General features: G+C 50.1%; 1 protein-coding gene across 3 annotated transcripts in view; it reads left to right on the top strand.

Annotated features, from left to right (window-relative positions):
- Window positions 1-8,302: 8,302 nt before the first annotated feature.
- The window catches only part of Mllt1 (MLLT1 super elongation complex subunit), a 41,082-nt gene continuing 38,578 nt past the window's right edge, over window positions 8,303-10,806 (top strand). Inside the window, exon 1 of one of the 3 annotated variants that reach the window (XM_051177644.1) lies at window positions 8,303-8,484. In XM_051177644.1, the coding sequence (XP_051033601.1) occupies window positions 8,473-8,484 (12 nt within the window). In that variant the 5' untranslated portion in view covers window positions 8,303-8,472. The remainder of the gene's footprint in view (window positions 8,485-10,806) is intronic. The other 2 variants (XM_051177643.1, XM_051177642.1) reach the window with 2 other exon arrangements.

Raw genomic sequence — 10,806 nt, 5'->3', positions numbered from 1 at the left:
CATCTGGGACTATTTATGAGTGTTATAGATTCAACTTGGGTCATGACTGTGTTCTGGGAAAGTAAGGAGAATCCTAGAAAACATTGTAGGTCCCACCCCTAGGTACAAGTAATTGTATAGTCATCCTTGAACCACATATACACTCAGCACATGGTGACAGACAGGAAAGCCATGAGGAAGGGAAATAGAGGGCCAACATGGGTGACATCATGGAACAGGGTGAGTGAGAGGGGAGCATGGTGGCCATTCTGGGCACTTAGTGGGAAGGTTACTATGTTATCGAAGTTTCCTTACAGCCTGGTCCCACAGCCACTTCAGCCCCAAATAAGCACACAAAGACTTTTATTAATTATAAAAGTGTTGGCCGATGGCTAGGGCTTCTTTGGCTAACTCTGTCTTAATTATCAACCCATTTCTATTAATCTAAATATTTCCACATGTTCTTATCTTACCGGAGAAGGGTCCAGACCTGCTACTCCTTCCTCCATCCTTCACTACATGGCATCTCTTCTTGCAGTCTTTCTCTGCCTTCCTTTCCCAGAATTCTATCTCCAGTCCCTCCTATCTTCTTGACTCTACTGGCCAAACAGTGTTTGTTCATCAATCAATAAGAGAAACATATATACAAAAGGACATCCCCCATCACTCTTGAGCAAAGGTGTTTCCACAATGGCTAAGGGTATGGAGATAGACATGCCTAAGTCTGATTTTCTGTTCCACAGGATTAAGCTTGGATAGTCTTGAAGGTGTGACATTTCCCAGGGCAGATGTTCAAACACTGTTTGTAAATAAAATTTCCTTCCCTCCTGGGGTTTCTGTTGAATAAAATTAGCTCTTGTATGTATGAAATGTTTGGTATAACCTTGAAAATATCCATCCACCCTTCCAACAATTCATTCATCCATCTATTATCCATCCACCCACTTTTACACCCACCCACTCACCTACCCACCCACCCACCATCCACCTGCCCACTCATACCCAATTCATCCATTCAGCCCTTCTTCACATTATTCCTTCCTCCCTTGATCCACCTACATAAATTAAAGTTGCAAATGTGGGTTGGTGGGATGGCTTGCCATCCAGTCTGATGACCTAAATTTGATCCCTGAAATTTGAATGGAGAAAGAAGTAGAATAAATTGTGTTCTAACCTTCACACACACTTGCTGTGGTACACACAATACTACTAAAGTGCGGTAGATGCACAGACAAAAATTTTAGAATGTAAAAGATGCATAGAAGGAGATGGAAGCATTGGCACAGCGATTGAAAGCACTGGCTGTTCTTGCAGAGGACCCAGATGGAATTCCAGAAACCTTGTGACAGCTCACTCTGGTACCAGGAGATCCAATGCCCTCTCCTGGCCTCTATGGGCACTGCACAGATATGATACGCAGACACCCATTCAGGTGAATGTTCGCATACATAAAATTTAAAAATCACAAATGAACTCTCCTGATTTTATTTGCAGTTCACTCTTACCTATAGGGTGTCATCCTCTCTGTCAGACATCAGACATACAGAGTCCCCTACCCTTGCTATAGTATAAGTGACAGATGGTAACTGCATGGGTGCTCACGGACATTAATGTGCTGCAAAAGCAGAGTGATTGAAAATGTTGCCGTAGGGGTCATATGCTGGGGGAGAAGCCCCCCTCATGGGTGGTAAGATGGGAATGCCCTCCACAGAAAGAACAAGCCCTCCAGTCCCTTGGCTGCACAGGATAACCTGGGAAGAGAGGCAAACTAGCCATCGCTGATCGCTGTTTGGGGCGGGGTCTGAAGCAGCAAGGCAAGCATTTCCACAGCTCATCCACAAGGAGGACTTGTGGCAAAAGGTGCCTCTGTTCTGAGTTGTAGACAAGATTTTTCTATTTAGCCAAGGCTGTCCCAGACCTCTCAAACTTCCCACCTCAGCCTTCTGGATACTGAGTTGGCAAGTATGCTTAACTATGCCTGGCTACTCACAGTGAATGGGATTTCTGCATCTGTGGGTCTTTTGACATCTGCCACAAATGAGAGTTTGTAAATGTTATCTAATCCCCACCCCCACCCCACCCCACCATACAGACACAGGAAAATATAGATATGGCTCAGAGAAGGCAAATGCCTTGCCCAAGAACACAGACTAGACTTCATTTCAGATCTACCTATCCTTTCCAAAGGTTCCTTGGACTGCTTCTAGGTTCCCTCTGTCTGTTTTCAAACCCAGGTGTTCTTCAGGTGTGTCCCCAGGATGAATTCCAGTCTTGAGAGATGGAGGCAGTCCTGTGAACCTGTGGTCCCCCCCCCTCCTTTTCTCTTTTAGTTTTTGTTCTTGTTTTCTTTTTGTTTTGTTTTTCGAGACAGGTTTTCTCTGTGTAGCTTTGGAACCTATCTGACACTTACTTTGTAGACCAGGCTGGCCTCAAACTCATCATAGAGATCCGCTTACCTTTTCCTCCTGAGTGCTGGAATTAAAGGCATGCACCACCACTACTGCCCAGCTGACTTTCTTTCTTTCTTTCTTCCTTTCTTTCTTTCTTTCTTTCCTTCCTTCTTCCTCTTTTTTTTGAGTCAGGATCATGTAGCCCAGGCTGGCCTTAGATTTACAGCAACCCTCCTGCCTTCACCTCTAGGATGCTGGCTAAAAAGGCGTTATTCACTATTCCCAGCTTTTAAAAAAGTTAAATATCTTTGTTTTTTTGCCATAGTCATCTATGGTTCCCATTGCAGGGGTATATTCCCAGTGGGCTTGGCATCAGGGTTAATCTGGGCCAGGTCTCTAATGAAGGGTCACTCCAGTTTGCTCTCCTTTCTCTAAACATCAAGAGACCAGGTGGACATTTGTGACAGTCTGAAGAACCAAGAGGCACAAAAAACACACTTGAAGCCTGAGAGTGGGGGGTTAAAAAACTCTTCGGAAGGCTGGGCCATCTACAAGGTCAAATAAAAAAAATAAATAAATAAACGAAGTATGGAGTCGGGCAGGCTCTGTGGTGCAAACCAAGACAACCAGTAGAGGGCAGTAGTCACAGGCACAAAGCAGGAGTCAGCATGTCCTGCAGAAGGTTAGTGTCCAGCAGCACACCAGGCTAGAGCCCCTGCAACCAGTTTCCCCATTTGGATGTTGTGAATCACATGGCAAGAAGATGACAGAGATATCTGATGGGATTAGTTACATGTGCATCAAATCCCCAATCTGCCATTCTCTCTTCCTCCTTGTCTTTCCCTCCTCCTCCTCTTCCCTCCTCCCCTTCTTCTTCTTTTCTTAACTTTCTCCCTTCTGCTTGAGACAGGGCTTCATTTGCCCAGGCTGGACCTAAACTCTCTATGTAGCTGAGGATGACCTTGAACTCCTGATCTCAGAGATCCTCCTGCCTCTGCCTCCTGAGTGCTGGGGTTGAAGGTATGTGCCACCACCCAGTCCAAATCTTAGTTTTAATATAGGAGGTCTGTTTTCTTGGCCCTGGCATGGTTATGGGCTCCTTTAATTGCAGCACTTGGGAGGAAGAGGCAGGTAGATCTCTACAAGGTCCAGGCCAGCCTGGGTTGCACAGTGAAATCCTGTCTCCAAAAGGAGACTGGTGTGGTGGGTGTAGTAGTGCATACCTTTAGCCCAGTACTTAGGAAGCAGAGGCAGGTGTATCTCTACGAGTTCAAGGCCAGCCTGATCTACAGAGTGGGTTCCAGGACAGCCAGGACTACACAGAGAAACCCTGTCTTGAAACAAAACAAAACAAGCAAAAGAAAGAGTGATTTATTTACTTATCTTTTTTGTTTTTGTTTTTTGTTTTAGGATATTTATTATGTATACGGTGTTCTGCCAGCATGTATGCATGCAGGACAGAAGAGGGCACCAGATCTCATTACAGATTGTTGTGAGTCACCATGTGATTGCTGGGATTTGAACTCAGGACCTCTGGAAGAGCAGCCAGTGCTCATAACTCCTGAGCCATTTCTCCAGCTCCAGTTTTGGTTTTTTGAGACAGGGGTTTTTCTGTGTCTTGGAATTCCGTCTATGACCAGGCTGACTTTGAATTTAGAGATCTACCTGTCTCCCTAGTGCTGAGATCATCATGTACCACCATGCGCGGCTTATTTATTTACCTGGTGTGTGTGTGTGTGTGTGTGTGCGTGCATGTGTGCCCCTTGTGCATGTAAGTGTCTGTGGAAGCCAGCGAGGGCATCAGATTCTGCATTCTGTGGTGTTTGAGAATGGTTCCAACAGGCTCATCGGTTTGAATACTTGTCCCCACTTGTGGAACCGTTTGGTAAAGATTGGGGGTGTTGGAAGACATTTGTAACTCAGGATTGAGCTTTGAGGGTTCAAAAGACTCCTGTAATTTGGATTTTGCTCTCTGTCTCCTACCTGTGGATCCAGACATGAGCTTTCGGCTGTTCTTGCCTCCATACCTTAGCTCTGCTATGAGGAATTCTGACCCTCTGGAACTACAAGCCCAATTAAACATTTCCTTTAAGTTGTCCTGGTGGTGGTGTTTTATCACAGCAATAGAAAAGTACCCAATACAGATCCCCTGGAGCTGGAGTTAAATGTAGATGTGAGGCACCTGAGGTAGGGATGGGAACCAAACCCAGGTCCTCTCCAAGAATAGGACCTGTTGTTAATGGCTGAAACATCTTCCTAGGTCCTGGTTCTCTATTTTGATTGGTAGATTATGTCATTTAGCATTTCTCTATTGGCCATATCCATTCCCATAATGCAATTATGCATGATGCATAGGCATGCAATGGTAAATAGGTAATAGGGGCTTCTCCTAGAAGGCTGATAGAGGACACAATTTTGCCTCACTGTGCATGTACCACAAACCAGTTCTGGGCAGATTGGCCCTTCTAGTCTTTATTCCTGGACACACTGGGAAAACACTGGAATGAAAACTCCAGTGGTGACAATTTGTCACCAAAGATGGGGAGGATTCTGCTCTTATTCAGGGATGAAAGTGTATACCCTGATGCAGATGTCAATCAAGAATCCCAGCTTGTTATGTGTATTGTTTGGAGAGAGATGTGTTTGCAAAGAACATTCAGGGATTTGGCCACCAAGTGAACTATCATAAGAGGACGGTGGGCATAACCCAAACTCAGTGTGAGTCCCAGGACACTAAAATATCTCCTGTGCTTGCCTGCCATTCAGTGACTTTAGCACCCAGCTATAACTGCCACATTACTGAGTTACCCAGGGACTGGCTGGAGAGATGGCTCAGCTGTCAAGGATGCCTGCTTTTGCAGAGGACCAACATTTGGTTCCCAGCACCCACACTGGGCCCTCAAAACTGCTTGTAACTCCATTTCTAGGGGACCCAACACTTCTGGCTTTCACGGACACCACATGCAGACCAATTTGCCAGCACTCAACTATAAAATGTAAGTAGGTTCAGAGCCAGGCTCAATGGCTGTTATCTCAGCACCTTTGAAGCAGAGACAAGAGGAAGGCTATGAATTTGAGGTCATGCTGGGATACAGAGTTACAGAGTGAGATTGAGTCCAAACTCCAAAATAACACAGGTGTGGTGGTGCATTCCCTTAATCATAGCTCTTGAGCAGCAGAAACAGGTGGATCTCTGTGAGTTTAAGGCAAGTCTCGTGTACAGAGTGAGTTCCAGACCAGCCAGGGCTACATGGTGAAATCCTGTCTCAAGCAAAACAAAGCTCAAAAACAACAACAAAAAACTAGATAGGTAAATAAATGAATAACATGGTTACTCATTAGAGCTTTCAAAATGATGATCCCCCCTCACCCCCTCCATGACTTTCTCTGTCTAAGAGCTCATTCACCGAAACTGATTTTGTGCCTTAAGGACTTAAGTCGGTATCACCTTCAGAGGTTGGTGTTTGGTTTTGGTTATTGAGATATGGTTTCACTTTGTAGCTCAGGCTGGACCTGAGACTGCCCTGCCTTGGTTTCCTGAGGGCTGATTGCATGTGTGTTTCTGGCTCTACCTCTCCAAAGCTGCTAGAGGACCCACCCTAGGGTCCTCTAGGGAGTGAGATCCTGTAGTATGTATCTGTGTCTGGTTTGAGCCACTGAGCCTAGTGTCATTGGAGCAGGTGTCAGGGTATCCTACTGTTTGTCTGCATATATCATAGTATACTTTTTTCTTTTATGCTACACTAAACTACACTTTTAAATATTTTATTCCTTCACTATCAACACTGGATCTTGGCCGGGCAGTGGTGCCGCTCACCTTTAATCCCAGCACTCAGGAGGCAGAGGCAGGCAGATCTCTGTGAGTTCAAGGCCAGCCTGGTCTACAAGAACTAGTTCCAGGACAGCTTCAAAAGTTACAGAGAAACTCTGTCTCAAAAAAAACAAAACAAAACAACAACAAAAAAGACCCAAAAAGAAAAAACACTGGATCTTGAAAACTTTATTTCTGTTGAGTGTGTGGGCATGCCTGTCATGGCACACACATGGAAACCAGAGGATAACTTTGAGGGGTTTGAGTCTTTCCACATTAATGTGGATTTTAGAGGATCAGATCCGGGTCCTTGGCTCATCTCTCCAAGACAGTATGCAGAAGCCATTCCTGCCAGCTCCTGTCAGCACTAGAGCATGACTGTCCCTCCTCAGTTGCATCCCTTCACTTGAGCTAGTCTCTCTGAAGGGTGAGAGAGGTTTAGTCGTCTTCAGGGCCAGTTAAGACACTGGTGGCTTAGTACCCTGACTCCATAAACAAGGGAGGGCAGGTAGTCTCCTCATCCCCATTTGTGCTCACAATCTTACTGTCTCTGCCTCCCAAGTGTTAGGATGAGAGGCATATGCTGCTGCACCTGGTTTATTGGACATGAGAGTGGGACGCAGGGCTTTGGCATCCTAGGCTAAGAACTAAGCCCCAGCCCCAGACTCCAAATAAAAAGTGGAAACAGGACTGTGGGTGAAGCTCGAAAGCGGGGCCCTGGGTTCAATCCTCAGCATGTCAGGATATTCAAACAGCCATAGTTGCCAGTGGTAATTGTTAGGAACTAGCAGCCAGCTGACCCCCGCTCCTGACGATGGGCAGGATGCTCATGGCTACATCATCACTACGTCAGCCTTACCTGGCGGCTCAAGCTTTACCTGGCTGCCAGAGGACTCAGTTACGCATGTGCAAGCCCCCCTTTTAACACTAGCATGCCAAGCTTGCCCCTCTCTCTTGCCCTCTCTCTTATCCCCTCTTGCTCTCCCTCTCTGCCCCCCCCTCCTGCTTTCGGTTGGCCACCAGCTACCCCCTCTTTCTCTCCCTTCTCTCAATAAACTCCACGTGGGCGCTGAGTCTCGTGTTTGTGTTTCTTAGGCATTAGTTGCGCAGCAAAAGAACAACAGTAATGGTGCACACTCTTAATCCTAGCACTTGGGAGGCAGAGGCAGAGGCAAGCGGATCTCTGTGAGTTCGAGGCCAACCCAATCTACAGAGCGAGTTCCAGGACAGCCAGGGCCATACAGGGAGACCCTGTCTTGAAAAAAACAAATAAAATCAACCGACCAATCAACCAAAGAGGGAAAGAAAACACAAACAGCTGTCATCTACAGTAGCACTGAGTAGACTGACTCGTTACTTTCCCGGTGTTCAGAGTGCTTGCTGGTCATTTAGAATGGCACCACTTCCAATGTGCACCGTTACAACCACAGCAAGAAGAACCACCTCAAACAATTCCTCTTTGTATTTTTTAAAAGACTTCTATTATTTTAAATTCTGTGTGTGTGTCTGTGTGCGAGCCCTGAACCTGTGTGCGAGCCCTGAACCTGTGTGCAGTGTGCGAGGAGGCCATAAGAGGGCGCAGAAATTATATGCCTCAGCTACAAGGTGGTGGTGGTGGGGTAAGCATCGACGCGGACGATCTCGATTTTGCAGATGCTCAAACTGAGGCTTGCGGGGGAGAAATCGGCTAAAGCCATTAGCTTTTTACGATCCAAATCAGTAAACTAACCGTCCGCTGCGTCACACAGCAGCAACAAACGTCGCCGGCGCTCGCTCCCTCCCTTCCGAAGGCTCGAACCCGAAGCCTTCATGCCATTTTGGGGGACGCTCGGGGCCCCAGCGCGCAGGCGTCACATCGCGGCCTGGCCCGCCCCCTCCACGTGCGGTGCACACCTCGCGCCGCTCGGCCGCGCTAGCTTCGCGCCTCCCTCCCTCTCTCCGCCCGCCCCCTACGGCGCCTGCTTCCCATTGGCTGACGGCTTCGTCGCTCGGTCCGCAGCCCGGCGGGCCCCCACCAGCCAGGAAGTCCCGCCCCGCGCGCGGCTCTCCAGCCTTCCGATAGGTTTGATAGCTTGTCTGTTGGCGAGGCCGGGCCCGAGTCGGCGGCTGGGGGCCCGCGGTCGCTGAGCGGCCCGGGCTGGCGGCGGTTTCCGGTTCAGCGCGGCTGGCGGGCGGGCGGGCGGCCCGGAGCAGCGGCGGCGGTGGCGCCCGACAGACAATGAGGGCGGCGGGGCGGCGCTGAGTGGCGGCGGCGGGAGCGACGCGGGCCCGGGGGCGGGGCGGGTGCCAGCCATGGACAATCAGGTGAGAAGCCTCCGCCTGGAACCGGCCTCCCGCTGCCCTGCGCGGCGCTGCGGCCGACCCTGCGCGCACACGGCCCCGCGCGCGCCCAATGGGCGCGCACAAGGCAGGATGCCCCCCTCCCGCCACCGCGACCCCCGGGCGCCCCTCCCCCATCGCCATATCGGGGCACCCCTCCCCCACCGCGACCCCACGCGCCCCTCCCCCATCGCGACCCCAGGTCTGGTGCAGAACCCCCTGGGATGCATCCCAGCACTCCAATGACACCCACTCCACTCTGGAGAACCCTTTTCCAGTGTAGTGTATCTATACCACCCTGGAGCCGCCACAGCATCCTGGGAGATGCAGCCTGAGACACCCTTTAGAACCTCAGTGAATCCCCTGGGCATCACTCAGGACCCCAGGATTTCAGCACCATGGGAACTATCTTGTTTCAGAGGCCTCCGGAGGTACCCATAGAACCCCAGTCTACACACAGTTTCCCGAGGTGCCTCTCAGGATCCCAGGGCTTTAGGACCCTGGGCATCCCAGCCTGTTCTAGAACCCTTTGGGATCCCTACCCCCCTTGGAGCTTTAGTGCTACCATAGCACCCTGGGGATCTCCTGCCGGGTCCACAGCTCTCCAGGAAGACATGGAACCCCACAGCACCTTGGGGATCCTGCCCTGATTCAGAATCCCCTGGGCAATCCTTTGGAATCACAGTACATGAATGGAACCCAGGGCACCCATTGGAATTCTAGAGCTACCCAACCTATCTGGGAACCCCAGAGTTACTCACAGTCCCTGTGGATCCAAATCTAGGCAGACTCCCCTCAGAACTCCAGGACATCCCACAGCCCCTGGCACCACAGCCTGGTCCAGAACCCTTGGAAACAGGTCTCAGCTTGAGTGGGACTCCCAGCCTCTGTGGTCCCAGCATGGCTCTGAATCTGCAGAGACCCTCAAGTGTCTTTATAGATAGACAGCTTCAGGAAATTTAGGTCCTCCCAAATCCCCCTTCATATCCTCTTACATGCCACACTGCCCCAAATCTGGCCCCTTTTCTTTGGAGAGAGTCCTTCCTGGACTTGTGGTCCCTAGTCGCCCCAAACTCCATGAACCCCCTGCCAGATACTTGTGTACTGGTTGGCCTCATTTGTTTTGAATGTCCCTTGCCAGAATTAGACCCTCTTCTATCCAAGATACTACTTCAGACCATATTTTCCATCCTCCTGCCTAGCCTGCCTCATCAACTCCTTCCTCACATGAGCATGTGTCCCTGAAACCCTGAACTGCTGCTGTGAACTTAGTTCTGATGTGGGACCTTGAGCTTGGGCCAGTGTCCGCTTCTTTGGCCCAGCCTGCTGCCACTTTCCTCTCTGCCCAGGGCCCAAGGGTGGTACCTGCCTTGAGACGCAGACCAAGGGCAGTCTCTGCTCTGACCTGGTACCCCACAAGCCCTTCAGACTCCTAATGATCCTGTTATGTCCCTTGGGTTTGGCCAGCTTTGCACCTGGGACCTGATTTATGACTGTCCAGACATCCTAGTGTAGCCCTCTCACCTGTCTGACCCTGATCTCAGCTGGTCTTCCCACAGCCACAGTCCCCCAATCATAATCTCTTCCTCCTCTGCCCCACCCCCTCTCCTCATAGTCCCATTGCTTCCCCAGCTCACCTAGGCAAAGGTGGATTCCCCAGGCTCCCAGTAGCAGCCCCCTCCCACTTGGTAACCAGCCCTGTTGGTTCTTGTAAACCTGAGTGAGTCCCTTCTGGTATCTGTGCCCATGTCACCCAGCTCCTCACCATGTGAGCTCCTCCCCATCTTCAAGTTACTCCCACCCAGGGCCGTATCCTCTCCCTTTCTTTCACAAGCCTAAGTTTTCAGGGGTGCTGGCCTTGGGAAGTTATGGGGCTGTGAGGGTGGCAGCTGATGGCTTCTGCTGTTAGCAAGGGCAGGTTGGGACATTCCTGGCTGCTGGCACCATGGAGGCGGCTTTGTCTGGTTTGACCATGTGGCTATGTGGTTTCAGGCACATGAGCCAGGGACCTTCCTGTGTGTCCCACTATCCATGGGCTAGGGTCATTGGGGGCAAGTGGCAGGTGGCATGGCTCTTGGATCTGGTGTACTTGGCTTTGCTAGTGAATAGGCTGGTTTGCAAGCCTGCTTGCTATCTGGGCTCTTCCTTGTTTGAACCACACAAAAAGTCCCTGTCCCTTCAGCACCCTCTACTCCAAAGTGCAGGGCATGGCCCTTGTCCTCACCAGAGTCCCCAGAGGTTGGAGGCCATTCCCTCTGTGGTGTGTTGTGCAGCTGTCACTTGGTGACTGGGATGGTGAGTAAAGAT

This window comes from Phodopus roborovskii, unplaced genomic scaffold (assembly GCF_943737965.1).
Source record: "Phodopus roborovskii unplaced genomic scaffold, PHOROB, whole genome shotgun sequence".
NCBI classification, from domain to species: Eukaryota; Metazoa; Chordata; class Mammalia; order Rodentia; family Cricetidae; genus Phodopus; species Phodopus roborovskii.
Note: the sequence above shows the minus strand (reverse complement) of the source record. Positions and strands in the feature narration are given on the sequence as shown.